This window comes from Caretta caretta, chromosome 19 (assembly GCF_965140235.1).
Source record: "Caretta caretta isolate rCarCar2 chromosome 19, rCarCar1.hap1, whole genome shotgun sequence".
In the NCBI taxonomy this organism is placed as follows: Eukaryota; Metazoa; Chordata; order Testudines; family Cheloniidae; genus Caretta; species Caretta caretta.
This window is the reverse complement of record NC_134224.1, coordinates 12,762,307-12,780,384: the sequence shown is the minus strand read 5'-3', so window position 1 is coordinate 12,780,384 and position 18,078 is coordinate 12,762,307. Positions and strand designations below refer to the sequence as shown.

At 53.7% G+C, this 18,078-nt stretch overlaps 1 protein-coding gene across 4 annotated transcripts; it reads left to right on the top strand.

Moving 5' to 3' along the window:
- The first annotated feature begins 529 nt into the window (after positions 1 to 529).
- On the top strand, positions 530 to 17,841 carry TMEM200B (transmembrane protein 200B). 4 transcript variants are annotated; one of them, XM_075121353.1, is made up of 3 exons: positions 530 to 1,458; positions 1,730 to 1,985; positions 15,988 to 17,841. In XM_075121353.1, the coding sequence occupies exon 3, from the start codon at positions 16,011 to 16,013 to the stop codon at positions 17,346 to 17,348; it is 1,338 nt and encodes a 445-aa protein (XP_074977454.1). In that variant the 5' UTR covers positions 530 to 1,458; positions 1,730 to 1,985; positions 15,988 to 16,010; the 3' UTR covers positions 17,349 to 17,841. The 4 variants fall into 4 exon arrangements, with proteins under 4 accessions (XP_074977454.1, XP_048681594.2, XP_048681591.2 ...); XM_048825637.2 differs by lacking the exon at positions 1,730 to 1,985 and having other exon boundaries at positions 15,992 to 17,841; XM_048825634.2 differs by lacking the exon at positions 1,730 to 1,985.
- The last annotated feature ends 237 nt before the right edge of the window (positions 17,842 to 18,078 follow it).

Below are 18,078 nucleotides of genomic sequence, written 5' to 3'. Positions count from 1 at the left end.
GTGGGCAAAAGCATGACAGGAACTATTACAGCCTCTTCCCAGCTGGCAAGAATCCAAAGCACTTTTGTCTTTTATCCCCCCTTGACTCACCTTAAACTTGTTAGAATCTAAGGGGAGAATGTCCTCAGCCTTTCCCGCCTGCCTCTATGTATTTTTAAACCTGTTCCACACTGATTTTTAATTACCCCCCCCCCCCCCCCTGGTGCTAAGAACCAGTCCGAGTTTCATCCAAAAAGGCAGCTCTAGTTTTTTCCCTCTCCTTCTAAGCCGCTGTGCGAGGAAATCAGAGACTATCTTGCAGAGCAACTGAGGGCTGGGGGGGGGGGGGGGGGGCGGAGTCTTTTTCATTTTTATTTCTGTCACTTTATGGTGCAGATGTTTTTTTTTAAAAAAAAGAAAGAAGAAGAAGAAGAAAAGAAGCCACCGAAGAACTCTCCCAAGGCAGCAGGGCCGCGAGGGGAGGGTGGGGAGAAATCCGAGACCAGCAGGGGGGGAAGCGGGAGAGGGAACGTGTGCGCCCGAGGGAAGAACGGCGGAAGACAAGGGAGAGGAGGAGGGGAGCCAGGGTTTAAAAGGAGGCCAGTGGAGGATTAAGGGGAGGAGATCCCGGGCAGGGTGGGGGGCGCTGAGACGCCCTAGCTGGGGAGCAGCCACCCCACGCACGCAGCAGGGCGGAGAGGATGGACCCTTGCGCCCGGGCTTGAGCCCCCCGCAGCCGCTGCCCTTGCGCTGCGTCCCACAGCCGGAGGCGCCTCTAGGGGGCACAGCATGGAGCCTGGGCTCCGGGGGCTGGAGCAGCTGCAGCCGCGGGACCCGGGCGCCCCCCGCAGCGGGGCAGCGCGGAGGCCCGAGGGGGTGACTGCCGGCAGGGGGTCGGGGTGGCTGCGCGGAGAGGTCAGTGCCTGGGCCGGGCGCTCCGGATCCCGTGGGCCCCTGGCGCAGCCGCGCGTCTGGCTGTGGAGTGAGTGACCCGGGGCCACCTCCCGTGCCGGGCGCTGCCTGCCCCTTTCCGCCGGCCACAAGGCGGGGTGGAGAGACGTGACCCTTCCCCTCCCACTCCAGCGTGGGCTGAGCATCCCCGCCCCGAGTGCCACCGGCCGGGCGGGGCCCTGCACTTCGCTGGCAGGACTCGGCCCACCCTGGCGCCCCGAAAGTGGCCGAGCTGGGCCGGGCGGGTGAGTGCCGGGGCCGCGAGGAAACCCTCTGCTTGCGCGGCTGCGGTTGCTGCCTCTGGTTCCTGCGCCTTCGTCCGGCCTCCCCGAGAACGCAGAAACTTCCCCGCGGAGCCCGCCGCTCCCGGGGACAGCCGGCTCGCCCCCCGGCCTCAGGTTTCCCGCAGCTGGCGATTCGCCGCGCTTCTCCGCTCATCCGCCCGGGAGAGAGACGCCCGGCTTTGGAAACGCTTCGCATGGGGAGAGCAGCGGACTCGGCGCGCTGGGGGTGGCTCCGCAGCAGCTGGTAGGTGACTGATTCAGCTGGGGATTAGCACGTTAAGAAACCCAACAGTTAGTCTTGTAAAGTGGGGCGGATTCCAGTCAAACCTCCTTCGCCCCCCAGGGGAGAAACTTCCTGGACAAACTCCACTGGGTCAGCAGTGAAATTCCTAGAAGTGTGCTGTGGGTGGGTGGGGAAGGGGAAACACACATGTAAACAGTTGGTTGTCATAGACTACGTGCAACCTACGGCGGGAAGGCTCCCCCAGGGCAAATCCCAGAGTGTTTACATGCAGCTGGATCCTGGAGGCAGATTTTGGCTGAGAAGAGAGACAGAGGATCTAGGGAGGCTGATCTAGTCCATGGCTAGGAGGCTGTTGGAGATTTCGAATCCGAGAACTGCTGTAGAAAGAGACTCCGGCCGGCCCTTTGCACAGAAACCACAGGATCAATCTTCGTGCAACTTCCCCTTGTGTTAAGGGGGCCAGGAAGGGACAGAGAGGGAATCGGGCTGCAGAGGCTAAAATCCCAGTCTCAGGCATTGACCTGAAGGTGAGTTAAACTCCTGTTCATAAATCTGCATCCTCTGAAGCTAAGAGGTGTGTGACAGGGCTGGGGGAAATGCAACAGTGCTTGTAGGGTTTTGTTGGGTCTGTGCTGGGATGAGATGCCCTTGGCCAAGGCTCTGTCCTCATACTGTGTTCCAAAAGCAGCCGTTTAAAGGAACAATATCCTGGAACCGCCAATGGCGGGGACTTTGCATGGACAGTCACAGGGGAGCTGGGGCAAGAGGTGGAGAGGGAGCGGGGGGGGGGGGGGGGGAGTTCCAAGATGTTATTGAGTAATACCAGCCAGACTTGTAAATCCTCTTCTCTGGCCTTGGCTGCACTAGGGAAGAAATCCACCCCTGGGATCTCCTCCCCGGCTATGAACGTTCAATAACTTAGGAGCCCCATAGAGCAGCTTTTATCTTCCTCTCTATTGCTGGAATTTTCAAAGATGCCTAAGGGAGCTGAGCACTCAGCCAATGCCTTAAAAATTGCAGCCCATGTGTTTTTTCTCTGACTTCTTTTTGCTGGATCATTCACTAAATATGTTGGTATGTACATTTCATAGAACCTCAGGAGTCCAACCCCCTGCTCAAAGCAGGACCACTCCCCCAATTTTTGCCCCAGATTCTCTAAATGGCCTCCTCAAGGATTGAACACACAACCCTGGGTTTAGCAGGCCAATGCTCAAACCACTGAGCTGTCTCTCCCATTTCCTTCTTTTGGCTACTCTGAGACCCTGTGCCACTTCCAGTGAGTAGGAATTTTTAGAGGAAAGGCTGCTATTGGCCCACTCTGTCCCCTTCAATTAGGTGAAGGAGCTTAAAAAAAAAACACACCCTGAGCTTAGACTGTTAATATACTGTTCTCTTGAGATAGGATTTATTCATTGTTTTAAAGGGTGCAAACAATGAGCCATGCCGGTATCCTTTCAGAATCTGCCCAGAGAAGTGCAACCTTAGCCCATGTTGGGCAGTGGGCCAGAGTAGAGACAATTAGATGAGAAACCCTTTCTAAGAAACTGTAATGAGTTATGTGGCCATCTAACTGGCTTGACCCGCGTGTGACAGATTGTAGTTCAGTTCCCAGCCATGGTGATTAGTGTAATTAGCAGAACAAATCTGCCTAAAGCAGGCTTTGTAATTAGCAATCAGCTGGATGCTTCTGCACATCTCTGTTAGGGGTAGTAAGGAATAAACCCCATGTAGTATAAATCCCAAAGAAGCCAGGGTTAATTTACTGCTGGGAACAATTCAGGAGGGCTAGGTCACTGCTCTCTGGGTATAAAGCTTTCCCTATATAGAACCCAGGCTCCCCTCCACTGCCTGCCTTGTCCATGGCTCTGATCTTTCTGGGTCACTCTGCTGTTTGGTTCTTTCCTACTAGTCCCTGCCTGCTCCAGTTTGTTTGTTCCCTTCATCCTGGTTGAGAGTCTGATGAGCACCTGTGAAAATCAGGCCATGAGTGCCTTGCATATGATCCTAGAGTGAATCAGTGACAGAACCCCAGGAGTCCTGATTTCCCTGTCCCGTGCTCTAACCACCAGACCATGCTCCCTCCCAAAGCAAACTCCTTTACGCTGCTGGCCCTTAGTTGACTTTTACAGTGCAGTGACGAGCCTGGTAGCGCCTGCAGCCCACCAGCTGGGCAGAACAGGTGACCGCTCGGGTCAGCAAAATATTCGGGGACTGGTTAGCAGCTGCAGAGTTGGAAGGAGCTGATGTGTCCGGGAGCCCAGGGCAACTTCAGGATGGAGAGCTACACTGCGATGCATGAACAGCGCTGTGGTATTTTAGATGCCGAGCTCTGATTCTTACAGCTGCAAGCCCTGTTCTGAATCCATCGCCTGAAGGGGGATTGTTTTGCACGTACACTTCCCACACATGGGCCTCTTCTGTGTGGGACAGGCTGGGGTCACAGCTGCTGAAATGACCCAGCAGCAGAATAAAACAGGGGTGCTCAGAACATGCTGGCAGACTGCTGCACCAGTGTCACCCCCTTTCTGGCTGCAGGACCCTTGCAGAGGTTGTTCTCCCGCAGGGGCTGGGATAGGTGGATTTTTAAGGCCCTATTTCAGGAGATTGGCATCAGGTCCTCCATCCCGCACCAGCGTTGAGAGCACTCAGCACCACACAGGATCAGGCCCAGATACATGGCGATTTAGGACAGACCTGGCACCAGGCTCCCAATGTCTTGCAGCGTGTTTGATGCACATGGGCCCCTTAGGCATTGAATGCCTCTGTGCAAATACATTTTGAAACCCCCCAGTGCTAGTAGCTGTTTCCTGGCTGTGTCACCCTGAAGGAAGACAGCCAGGGCTGCTAGCCTGTGTTCTTGGAGCTTCCCCAGCCTGCAGTGCGTGCTAACCCTCTTCCTGGCTCCTGTGTGGGGAGTTGAGTGGCCATAAGTCCTGACTGATATCGATGGTACCAGATTTGAGGAGATCTGTCCTGCTCTCTCCAGCTTTAAGCTTGGCGGACATCCAGAGGAAGGCAGAGCCCCATGATTAGGCCAGGGGATTGGCCACTAGGACTCCTGAGTCCTAGTCCCAACTCTCTGTGGCTCAACTTACCTGTCTGTGAAATGGGGATAATGCTTTTCTATCTCCCAGGCTCTGGCAGTTAATGAGTTCATGTTTGCGCTTGTAAAGCCTGTTAGATCCTTGTGTGAAAGGCGCAGGAGAAAATCTACTTACTCGTGATTTAATTAATAGTCCCCCGTTAGTTTGGAGGCTAATGGGAATGTCATCACAAGGTGACACTGCATTGGGGTATGCTGATGGCTCGCTGCAAATATCACAATTGTCATGACACACAGACTTTACCCGAGGGAGGAAGCCAAGAAAGTGGCAGCCCTAAGGATAATAATGGGCAGTGAACAATTAAACAGGCTTGGTTTCTGCGGAGAAAAACCCATAAAGACCCCCGTCCTTATTCCCCACGTTGCCCATTTTATTTCCTTCTGGGCTTGGCAGCTGAACTCTTTATCCATGGGAAGAAATGGAAGCAGTCTAATGATGATGGAAAAAGAGGCAGTAGCTGTGACAGGTTGAAAAGCCAAGGGGGCAGAGGCATTATTTAGGGCAAGGAGGCATCGCTGAGATTAGCAGGGGAAATTGAGCAAAGGAAAATCTAGGTTGGATACCAGCCAAAACATCCAATCAGTGAGCTCCGGCAGGCTACAGAAGACTCTGCCCCATTGCTTGAGTCACTTGAGGCTGGACTAGACAAAGCTCTGGGAAATACAGACTGCAGGGAGCAATCCAGCACCAGTTCTGGGAGGTCTCTTTTGTTCCTAACTTCTCGGCTAAAAGACTCGGACGAGAAGGACCAGCACAAGATCCTGTGGACTGGTAACCCTTACTCACGGGAGCAATGCTACTGAAGCCAGTGCGTGGGGCTACTCCGGAGCAAAGAGCAAGCCTGAAATCACTAAGCTGATGAGTCTCAGCTGATTCCCGAGTCTCTCCGCAGCCTGGCTTGCTGTTCAAACATTCATCCTAGTGAGCTCGCTGGAGGTTGGGATCTGGCTGTGGGCCAAGGGGGCTGGAGCAGGGAGCTGAGGCATGGAGTGGGATGGGGACTGACAAGTAAGGAGATGCTGTGAAGAAGTGTAGGGCCCAAGGGTGCTTTGCTCAAAGGGGGAGGGGCGACGAACTGTATGGAACAAGGTGGGTGTTTTCCATTCCAACCATCCCCCTGCTGCGGTGGGAACGGAACATGGCAGCATCGGGCTAGTGCCTGCTGGAGAACCAGCACCAGGGCTTCCTAACTGAACGTCCTGCTTGCCCCGCTCTGCACCTAGAAGCTTCCTCTGGCCTTCATGTCACTTTCCTTCTCTCCAGTGCTAGGGGCCCAGAAATAGAAGCCCCTGTGGCTCTGGCTGGGGTTTTAGTGGGTCTCGTTCGGTGGCTCCAGCCACATCACATTTCACCGGCTTCTATTTTCTTCACTCCCCCCTGCGGCTTCCAGGACGGGGTAGATCCCCTCACACGCTCTCAGAGGCTTGTCACGCTACCTGCCAGCCCCTCTCATGCCTGGCTTTCACCCCTCCTCGCCAGTCCGCTCCAGGCCTGTGGCTCTGTCCCGGGCTCCTGTCTGTGCTGTGGGCGCGTCCTTCTAGCAGAGAGGTTGCCCTGAGCCCTCCAGCTCCGCTCCCTGCCTGGGCTCTGCAGTATAACAGGGGCCTCTGCTGCTCACCCTGGGCTTTGAGTCTCGCACCAGGGGTGTGCCTGGGGGACTCAAACATGTCTCTGAGATGGGGGAGGGCATGAACCCACTTCCTGGCCTGCTCCCACTGCCCTCCCTTCTGACTCCTTTCCCCGGCTCAGGGCCAGGCCTGGCTCCCCAGAGTCCCTAAATGATGCTGAAGGCTGAGATGGGACCTGCTGCTGCCCAATTGCTGCTGGGGATTGTCCATTTGCAGCCCAGTGGGGGGCCCTTCATCCTTGTCCTAAGCAGCCCTGCATGCAGCGCCCCTTGCCCCGGCAGCAGGCTCTGGGCGCTGGCCTGTGCCTGGCCTGCTCTCAAAGGCATTTCAGCAGGGAAGCCCAGCAGCTGCCTCAGGATTGTATCCGCCCAGAGGGGGCGGTGGCAGCACCAGGGCTTCTATGCTCTGGCAGAGCTGCTGGCGTTTCTTGCTGGACACTGTTCCCTTAGGAGCAGAACGAGGCAGGGCCCCCCAGTGCATGGCAGAGCGGTGGTCACGCCCTCTCCGGGCAGCCTTTTAGTGCATAACCTTGCTCTTTATGACTTTATTGTTGATGGGCTGAAAATGCTCCAGTGAGCCCCAGACCAGGGGAGGCCTCCTCACACCCTACACCTTGCCACTGTGTACTCCGTCCCCATCTGAAATGAGCATTCGGGGGGATGGGCACTGGCTTTTCTGTGAAGATGGCTAATTCCTGCCAACTCTGATGAGGTTCTTGTGATGGGAATGCCAGTGCACTGGGCACGGACCCGAGCCCTCTGATTCATTTCACACCAGCGGCTGAGGGGGAGCTAACTGTTCTGGGTCATTATGGACCCAGTATGGACCCAATCCCATCACAGGATCCACCATCACAGTTAGCACTAAGTGACCCCTGTTGGTCAACTCCCTGGCACAGCCAGGGGCTGAATGAGCCATGGCGGGGGAGCTCAGCCCCAAGACGTGGTCCCTTTGATGTTGGGCACCCTGGCTGAACTCTGCCACTGCCCCTGCTGTCCTTGTCCTGGGAGGAACGAGCAGCCTCCAACCTCCCAGGGCCCCGAGTCCAACAACTCAGATATTAAAGGGGAGACTGACCCAGGGATCAAAGCAAAGCTAAGGATGGAGGAAGGGGGCAACGCGGCTCTTGCACATGGCAGAGGGCTCTGGGAGCATCTCCTCTTTGCCCCCTGGGCGTGGGTGGCGCTGGAAGGTTACACTGAAAGGGAGTTATTTTTAACCATCATATCTTGGCGCAGACTGTAATTATGATTCCCCATCTCCTTCCTTGGTGGGAGGTGACTCCGGGGATGATTGTTCCAGCAGGAGCAGCGCTGCTTGGCCCCTCCCAGCAGTCGTGTCTTGGATGTCTTTCCCACCCGGGTGACAGCACAGTGGTGGAGGGAGCTCTGTGGCTGGATGGGGGCTGGGGCTTGTGGGGCTTCCAGGGCCGTGTGAAGTTTTTTGCTGCCTGGTGTCGCTGCTTGGGACTGTCACCAGTTCCTCTCTCAGAGGTGTTGGCATGGGGGAGCTCAGCTCTTGCTCCCATGATGCAGCCTTGAGCTCCACCTCCACTGACTTTGATGGGGCGCAGATTGGGCCCCGGGTGAGACCTAATGTGGTGGCACCTTCTCCCTCTGTTTGTCTTGGTAAGACAAGGGTTTAATTGTGCTCTGGAGTATGGCGCTCATGTGCTGTTCCAGCTAATGGGTTGGAAGGGCGCTATCTGTAACAGACCAGGTCTCTTGAGTCACATGCATCAGAAAAGGGATGTTGCATTCGTTCCAGTCAAAGGGGATGATCTTTGTAGCATTTGTTCAGTGTTCAGCACTCCCACCGCACGCTGCATCGGCCAGGCTATTGCACAGCTGCGTTGCAAAGGGAGACCTAGACACCCACTTCTAGAGATCCGGCTCTGGGCTGTGCTTGGGCACTGCCCTGCAGGTAACTCAGCATGAGAGCTCTTCCTGCGACTGCCTCGCTCCTGCGACCACCTCCACCTCCTTCCTCCTGCTCCTCCTGCCACCGCCTCGCTCCTCCTGCCACCGCCTCCCTCCTTCTGCTCCTTCTGAGATCTCGCTCCCTCAGATCCAGTCTCCTCGCCTCCCTCCCCTCCAAACCTCTAGCTGTTTGTTCTCCTGCTCGCCCAGCCTGACAGAGCGATTTAAAATGCACCCACCTTTTAGCTCATACAAGTTTGTGTCCTCAGTACTGTAAACCCCCAAAGTTCACGAAGCATGAGTTCCCCCCAGAAAACCACATGAATTTAAAAACTAATAATAAATGTGGGGGGCTTTTTATTTGCCATGTTGTGGGGGGGAGTTTAAGCCTTTAAGGTGCACTCGGGTCACTTCCTCCACAATCACAATTGCTCATGCAATCAGTCCTATCCAGGAGCTGCCTGCATCTTTAAGAAAAACATCAGATATGATGAGAGCTGGCAGTGCTGAGAACCCAAGTTGCATGTGGGCCTGGGACTGCCACGCAGGGCATATGGGAGGATGTGACAATTGGCTTGCAAGGAAGTGGTCCCCAGGATGGTATTGGGCTGCGTGTCCAGAAAGAGTGTGAGCATCTGGTTGCCAGAGGGCCCCTAGGTCAGGTCCATTCCACGTAGGGCATCAGCACCAGGAATTTCTTTCTCCTCTCCCCAAGGAAGGCAGAGGAAGGCTTCCTGTCCTGTAGCATTCTCTGGAGATACCGACATTCACAGAATATCAGGGTTGGAAGGGACCTCAAGAGGTCATCTAGTCCAACCCTCTGCTCAAAGCAGGACCAATCTCCAGTTTTTGCCCCAGATCCCTAAATGGCCCCCTCAAGGATTGAACTCACAACCCTGGGTTTAGCAGGCCAATGTTCAAACCACTGAGCTATCCCTCCCCCCCATTCCCCGAGATTCCTCAGGCATCTCTTGCTGTCCAGGAGCGAGCAACTGTTTTGCCTGCAGTACATTAAGGAGTACCTGTAGCAGGCTACTTTGGAAAGCACGTCTCACAGGGACGCTGAGGGGATTCACTGGTGGCGGTGGATCAGTCCAGGAATAGCGATACTCGGTTCAGCAGCACTGTATCCCATCTGGGCTCCAGGGCATGGGTACAGGAGAAAGCTGCCTGCTGCAGGAGTCACTGCAGATTAGCCAGGGCTGTTCTAACAGGGGGTTCCTCTGAAAACCCCCTTCTGGAGCCTGTGACCGTTCCAGTGTTTTGGGGGTGCATGAGCTGCAAAGTAGAGAAACTATGGCATCTGCTTCAATGGCTTCTTATAGTACTCCAGCCAAGGAGGGAGGCAGCTGCACAGAGCAAACAAGCTTGCATGTGAGTAGCACTTTGCTGGAAACATAACAGACCCTGTTCTTGAAGAACCAGCTGAGTGTGGGGGTGGCACGGCCCAGCACTCGGCCTGTGTGGTCTGGATGAGGGGAAGGTTTTGAAAGGAGGCTGTGAGATTATATCTTGCCCCACGAAAGTTTTGCTTCATACCTGGCTGTTTGGTGCAATCTCATCCATTCCAAAGGCCAAAGAAAAACCCTTCCCTTTTGTGAAACAGTGTTACAAGCCTCAGGGATGAGCCGTGCCTGGCAGGAGCACCCAGGGGTGAACTGCAGCGAAAGGAAGGGACTCACCTCAGGCCTTGCTTCTGTCTGGAACTTTAACCAGGGGTTCCCTAGAGCCTCCTCTCACACAGCAGCAAGCCTGGATCCAGGAGCTGGCATAGCCATTCTCCTGACTGCGCCTTCAGAAGTGCCGAGGAAAACCGGGGCTGCCCTTCCCCAACTAGTGGGGATTGGATTCCCCAGATCCTCGTCCAGGTCGCTCACCCAAAGGTGTAATGTTTGGAGCAGGGGATTGGGTTAAATACTGCCGGCAGGACTGAGGCTCTTCCTGTGGGGAATGTCCTATGATAATTCCCAACTCTTGTCATCAGTAGATTACAAAGCCCTTTACACAAGTCGTCAGTATCGTTATCCCCATATTATAGACAGGGAAATTGAGGCACAGAGAGGGGCAGTGACTTGTCCCAGGTCACCCTGCAGGCCACAGGCAGAGCCAGGAATAGAACCTAGGTTTCCTAACTCCTGGTCCAGTGCACTAGCCACTAGGCAACACTTTCTCCATCCTTTTGTCTCTGCTTCTCGTGGGTAACGAACAGGAGAGGGGTTCCAGGGATCTGGGTTCCTTTCCCAGCACTGCCGCTGATCGCTGGGAGGCCTCGGTGAGTCTGTGTCCCCATCTGTAGAACGTGGCTCAGGATACTGTCCTGGCTCACGAGGGGAGTGCCTGGGACACTTCAGGCTCATTGGATGGACGATGCTATGGAAGGGTGGAAGAGAAGCATCTCCTTCCAGCATGCTGGGCTCATTCTATACTGCTGAGCAAACCAGAGGGATGCTGCCAAAACTAACACGCCTTTGTGTAGCGCTTTGCAAACCCAGGCCTGTGGCGCTCGGCCTAGCACGAGTTGAATGAGTTTTAATGAAAGGCTTATTGCAGGGATTGGAAACTTAACATCCAAACTCCCAGTCTAGGAGCTGAGCTGCTGTCTCGCACCATAGTGCTAATGCCATTTCTGTAGCATCTTTCATCCCATGGGACCCCCAAACCCTTCCCAAACTGCAGACATTCAGCTCTGCTGAAATGCAACCACCTCTGGGGTGGCAGGCAGCAGCCGATAAGCTGCACAGCAAACTGCACTTCAGGAGGGACGGGGCATCTTTCATCAGTGACACCGGGGAAAACTCCCCTCTTTTACAGGGAGCGCAGTAGGGGCTCAAATGCCCACACAGAACAGAGAGGGCTTCAGTCTCTCTTTACACATAGTGGGATTTTGTGTTCCTGCTAAAATACCGAATTAATCAATTAACTCGAGTGACCGTGTCTGGGAGTTTTAGATTCTGATGGCAATGCTGGATTTTTTGTAACCCTTGGGGATTCTATTAATAACGACAATGGTGCTGAGGTCTGGGAACAGCCATCTCTTGCAAGGAGTATTAAATGCTCCAACTTTTAAACACACGCCGCTTTGTGTGGTACCATCTATGCTCAGGAGAGGACACTGTGGGCGGGGTAGAATGTCACATGAAGAAATTTTGAGGCAGGGTGAGTTGTTTCTTGCTTGTCCTGAAATGCCATGTGCAGTGATCATTTGCAGGACAAACAGCCTTTCGGGCATCAGGGAATAAAATGATTGAGACTGTTCCGGGAGGCCAGTCAAACTGGACAGTGCCCCTTTAAACGCAACACACCCTCTTCTGATCAGCACTCGCCCACCCCACTACGGAGCGCTCCAGAGCTCACCTCCCTGGTTGGCTGCCTGGTTGGAGGGCTGTGCACAGAAGCCAAAGACTGAGCGGATCATGGAGAATCAACTCCCTGCCCACGTGGACACCAGCACCTCCCGCTCAGAGTGGAGGCAGGTCGTGTGGCAGGGAAGGAAGCTCGCACAGCCTGTGTGGTCCTGGTCTGGAGGTGACCAGAGGCCTGCTGGCTTTTCTTGCCAGCACTAGATGAGCCCCAGTTCATCGCACAGAAGGCCACTAGCTCACTTGCCCTTTTCACAACTAGCTGCTGGCACCGTCCGTTGTGCGTGCTGCACAAGAGACGCTGTGGGCCTGATCCAAAGCCCATGAATTCAGCAGGCTTCGAATCAGGTCTTGCGTGAGGAAACCAGAGGGTAAGTAGCAGAACGTGGCTCAGAGGAGTAGAGGGCATAGCAGCAGAGCCGGGTACGTCAAAGTGCCATCTTACACAATTGTCATCTTTATTTTTAACAGCTCCGGCTGTGTGAGCAGGCACTTTTGACACGGGTCATTTCCAGTACTGAAGGGTGAGAATAACAGCCGGGCTGTGTGGGACACAGGTAAACTTAAGTCTGACTGACGGATGACCCTTGGAATGAGGGTCAATTGGGTGTGATGCTTGTTAGTCCCCAAGCAATTATAGACAGTTGCCTTGAAAAGCAGCTGGGTCTTCGCTTCGCTCTGCAAGGTAACACGTGGGGCTTAGGGGAAGCTAAATGAGATAGGAAGGGAATTAGGTTTAAAGAGACTGGCAGCCAAAAATAGGACCAGCCCATTGTGTGTTTTGATGGTAAGACTGTGTGTGAAATTTATAAGAATTCTCTTCCCTGCAACTGCAGGGAATGGACTGTGCTCTGGGGAGTGGATTTCACTCGACCCGACAACAGCCAAAGTTTGCAGCAGCATCAAAGAGGCTTTGCAAAATCCACGGAGTTTGGAGTTGTCAGCAGGACATTTAAAAAGTTTTTAATGTAGCTTTTTAAAGGTAGGTCAAATCTAAGATTGTAATTGAGGTTAGTTGCTCTCCACAGAGGGCTGGAAACAACACAATATAAACAATGGCACACTGAAGAGAAGCAAACATAATCTTAAGAAGTATTAGGGAAGATTTAAAATGCCTGGTAACTTCATTTGGTAGCAGACGGTTTTAAGGGAGAAAATCTCGCTCATTTTGGGGCTGACTCCATCACTTTAGGTGACTGTTAAGGCAACCTTTATAATACCTTTCCCCATGTGATGGAGGCTTTAGCAGTATGTTTCAAAGGAAGATTTAAAAACTCACTCATCAGTAGGCTGTGGGTTTTGTTGGCTTTTTTTTCCTTTAAATCGCCCTCATTCAAATTGTCATAGCTTGACAGCCCTGTGCCAGGAACACACTGTCATCATGAAGCTTGTATATTTAATTCCTTCCCTCTGATACTAATAACGCCTTAAGATGATTAAAATTGGAAGAACTTTAGCATCTCATTTGCTTTCCATTGGTTATGCTGTTCGCTGGCTTTTTGCTTCGCTCAAATTAGGCAGTGAAATTAGGCAGGTCGCTTTCCTTGCTTCTTTCCTTGTGTGTGTTTTTAGTTTCTAATCAATTTTTCTTTCTGGCTGTGGTGCGCGAATCCCCGTGCTGTTGTGACTGGGTTCCCAACTCCGCAGGGGAAGGCTGCGAGTTGGTCTATGCTATGTAGACAGTTGTGATTTAGAGGCATGGTCACTTTAACCCGTTACGAGGAACACAACTCAGGCTGGGTCCATGCTGTAATTTTGCTGCCCCAGCACTATGGCGCGTCCACATCTACACACTGCGTGCTTGTGTCGGTGCATTGTGGGAGAAGCTGGGCAGTTCTCCAGTCCTGCTTCGCAGCGGACAGAGGGCCCGGAAGTCATGCACACAGAGGGAGAAAGGAGGGCTGACCAAGCCAGTTATACAGGCACTGTGGGAGGGGTTGTCCTATCCGTGCCACATAAATACTACATTTCAGCCTAGTTACAGGAAAGGAGTTGCATGCCAGCTTCGTCCTCTGACAGGGACAAGATGCCGTTAGCTGCCAAGTTGGTGTGTGGACACAAACTTCCTTAGTGCCAACCAATGTTGTCAGCTGGTAAGATGGAATGTGGTTATTTTTAAACCCAGTTTCAAACCACAACGTGAGGGGAAATATTCTCCGCGTGTTCATCCAGGGCTCAGGCAGTGCCTGTTTGCTAACCCAGCAGCATACCCCAGCCACTGTCGTGGTGTCCTGATGAGCCCAGGTAAGGATCTGACGGGGGGTAATCGGACAGTTCAGTCAGCTCTAGAACTGACCTGGAAAACAGGCTCTGCTCCTGCATATTTAACAAAGACTTGCAGAGTAATGCGCATGCTGTACCTCTGTGGGAGAAAAGCCACTCAGACGTGGCTAACTGTTCTGTGCGTGCCAAGTGCAGTCAACCCGTGTCTTTGCTCTACGCTGAGGGGAACGTCCTAGAATCATAGAATATGCAGTAGGGAGCCAGGAGGGCAACTGCCCATATACCCCAAAGGTACCACATGTGCAAGAAAAATACCCTTCCAGAGCAAAGGGGGGAAGGACAGCTCAGTGGTTTGAGCATTGGCCTGCTAAACCCAGGGTTGTGAGCTCAATCCTTGAGGGGGCCATTTAGGGATCTGGGGCAAAAATTGGGGGAGTGGTCCTGCTTTGAGCAGGGGGTTGGACTCCATGACCTCCTGAGGTCCCTTCAAACCCTGATATTCTATGATTCTATATCAGGGTTGGAAGAGACCTCAGGAGATCATCTAGTCCAACCCCCTGCTCAAAGCAGGACCAACACCAACTAAATCTGTCTCTGTGTTGCTCTGGAAGGGTATTTTTCTTGAACATGTGGTACCTTTGGGGTATATTGGCAGTTGCCCTCCTGGCTCCCTACTGCACATACCAATAGAAATATACTGTCCGTATGTTTGTTTATTTTCTTACTTTCTCAGTTGCTTAGTAGAAGAGTGCTATGCTTAATGTGCAAGTGATTGCAGGTTCAAATCCTGCCTGCCTCAGAAGAGGTGAATATTTTCTCCTAGGTCAGACTAGATCTAATAATCTCTCCTGGCCTTACATTATATGACTCTTACATTTCATTGAAAAATAGGGTTTTTTATATCAACCAATCCCTGAAGTGCTAGGAGCCCAAACACAACCGCGTGAGCTCTTGCAGGATCACTGAGGAAATGCAGCTGACTATGAGCGAAAAGCAAACCGCTTCCCAAGCTGTGCAAAGAACAAGAAGTAAATGGCAGCAAAAGGGATCAGTAAGACAGACTCTTACGTTATTTCAGTTCTCCTGCCACTGACCCTGTAATAAGAAAAGAGCTTTTTCTCTCACCCACTGAAGCCCTCACGTGGCATTAATGGAAAGGGTAGTTTTAAGTGTGGCCATAAACCAGACCCCTGGTTCTGCCCTGATCTGCTCCCTGTGCCTCTTTCAAGAGACATCAGCTTAGTTTGACAAAGATCTTGCTGTCAGCCCTGTGACGCTGCAGGGGAAAACCAAGCTGGATTCTGCCGGGCTTCTAGCATCCTCACTGCAGCTGCAGGCTGAGTCTGGAAAGGGAAGGTCATTACCATTAATGATGGCAGCGCATGAGTTATGGAAGTTCACAGCTTGGTGATCAGACTCCCGGCTCAGCGGCAGTCAATAATAATAATGATAATGCTGATCATTAAAAAACAACTTGTTTTGCATAGGAAACTGAGCAGATTGGAGAATAAATGTGACGCTCCCAAGATCCTCTGCTACTTTGTTTTGTTTTAATGGAGATATTTTTCTTGTTGCCTGAAGAATGGCTCTGTTGCTAAGGCCCTGGGCTGGGAGTTGGGAGATCTGGATTTTGTTGCACACAGACTTGCCGTCCCTGTTCTGTGCCTCAGTTTCTGCAGCTGTAAACTGGGATAATGAGACCGACCATCCAGAGATGTTGTGAGGCTAAGCTAATATGTGTAAGATCCTTCGACATCCCTCCCTAGAAGGTGCCATAGAAATGGAAAGTACAGGGTGAAAGCCTGAGTCCTTACTCGCCACGACTTCAGTGTGAACGTTGTCAGAGCAAGGGCTGTTTATTTGTCCTGTTCGTAATTGGGCCAACAAATCTTGCATGTGCCTGCGCTGCTTGGACGTGCCCAGGGAGCCATTTGCACCTGCACAGACCAGCATCCCTGTGCACCATCTCCCTTTCGTTTGCAGAGCTGTTCGGGGTGGGGATCATTGTTTTCTTCCACTACACGTGCAACCAGTCTTACTAATTCATCAGGCAGATGTGCATTGCTTTGTGTGGGCATGGGCTAGGCGCTTGTGTTTGAAAGACACCACCCGTTGTCTAGCTTCTGAGTGGGAAGGAGAAAAATGCTTCTAGGAGGACGTAGGCAGGACGCAGAAAAGGGAAGGGGAAGGCCGGTTGCATGAGCCACCATGTCCCAGCTCCTCCGCTGTGAGCCCTTCCTCTTCACTGTCTGCTAGTGATGCCTTCTGTTCATCTCTTTTCTCCCCCACTCTCTAGAAAGACCTGACCAGGAGGATGTCATGACAGCCAGCAGCGCCGAAGCCAGCAGAGCCATGAGAAATCAGGATCTTCTGGAGAAGAAGCCCCTGGGACCCGCCCCTCCTCCCCGGAGGCACAGACGCAGGCTCAGGCGCAAGCCACCGACCGAGGTGGCTGTGAAGGGGCAGCTCCGGATGCGCTCGCCATCAGGGGCCTTCGTGATGGTGGGCGTCTCCGTCGTCTTGGTCGGCATGACAATTGCCGTTGTGGGCTACTGGCCTCACAGGGGCCCACACGCAGCCGGGCCTGGGGCCAGGCTGGGTAACTCCAGCGGCACGGGGGACATGAAGAAGGAAGTGAAGGTCTCTGCCCAAGCCCGCTACCTCCCTCACAGCGAGAAGCTGAAGCTGATTGGCCCTGTCATCATGGGCGTCGGCCTCTTCATTGTCATCTGTGCCAACACCATGCTGTACGAGAACAGGGACATGGAGACCCGCCTGTTGATGCAGAAAGGCCTCTACTCCATGACTCCGGGCCTCGCCCAGGACTTCAGCCAGGAGGACAAATACTGCCAGAGGAGGACTAGCTTGCCCCTCCTCAAGGCCAATGCCGAGTGTGTCGAGGGCTGTTACGAGGTGGATCTCTCCTCCAGCGGCTTCCAATCCTGTTCCAGTCCCGGGAACAAATGGGCCGACTGCTACGGGCATAACAGGCTCCAGACGACGGCCCAGCTGCTCCATCACAAGGGGATTTCCCACTCCATGTCCCTCCTCAGCGTCCGTTCAGACTCTGGCAACTCCATGGAGGGGAACCTCAATCTGTCCTTCGCCCGCGGGGCTGAGTCGGTAATTTCTTTGGCTGCCACTGCCCGGTCACTTCCCGTCATCAAGGTGAACAACTGTCTCATTGAGAAGCCGTCTGCAACTCGGGGGGCAGGCGATGAGGGGGAGATCAGCCTGGCTGTGGGGCCAGATGATGCACCGCGGTTCTCATGGACTCTCCCACACAGGGGCAGCAGCATCTCTCCCAGAGGAGATGACCTCCAGGGTGGCCATGTCGTTATTAACATAGACAGCGAGCCTCCATCTGTCACTGTGGGCGAGACATACCTGAACCCAGATGGCACCAAGAACGAATTCAGCTCAGATGTGCAGCTCCACAACCCGGGTCACTCCAAGTCGCTGGACCTTGGCAGGCCGGGCGTGCTGCTGGTGGCACCCATCAAAGACCGGAAGAACAGGAGCTGGCCTAGACTTGACCAAATCAGTCTGGTAGGCTACGCCAAACTGGAAAGCACGGGTGAGTCCTCTGACAGACTATTGGAGCAGACAGATCAGCAGGGCCCGGACGAGCCCAGCCCCAGCACCCAGGAGGTGTGAACAGAGATGGGTTCAAGGGTCTGACTTGGCAGGGGATGGGTGACACGGCCAGAACACCCTCCTCTCTTTTCATTGCCTCACCTGGGGGACTGCTGAGCATGTTCTTCTTTTAAGCAGACATTCCAATGACGTATGGAGGTCAGTGCGGCCTGCTACTCCTTAGGGGAAACTCTTCAAGGGATAGATGTCTCCTCCCCAGAGGCACCTGGTGCTGAGGTGTCACTCTTTCTCAGGGGGCAGCCTCAGCCTTGCCTTACGCCCCCCTCTCCCCGAGCTACATGAGGAACCCGGGCTTAGACAAGCTCTCCCCGAAAGGGGAGGCGGGCTGGGGATCCCTGCTACTAAGCCGTAGGGGCCCCTTTCCTCATCATTAGCCAGAAGGGCTGCGGCAGCGGGTGCGTGAGGGGCCCCCCGCCGCCCCACACCGCTAGGCAATTCACTGGCCAATGGAACATTAAGGCTACCAGGGTTATTAAATGTTCTCTCACCACCACCACCGAGATGCTAAGTCAATCATTTTGCCTGCACAATGTTTCATCATCCGTCTTTGCAAAGCTCGCTGTCACGGGTTGCCCCCCTTCAAGATGCCACTTGATGGGCTGGGATACCGCTGAGCCTGCCTGTTCTGCCAACATGGGCTCCCTTTAACCTGTCTTGCTGAGCCAGGGTCTTAAGCCTCCTCCAGCACAGACACAGGCAGGGCCACACCCAGCTGCAGAAAGACACAGAC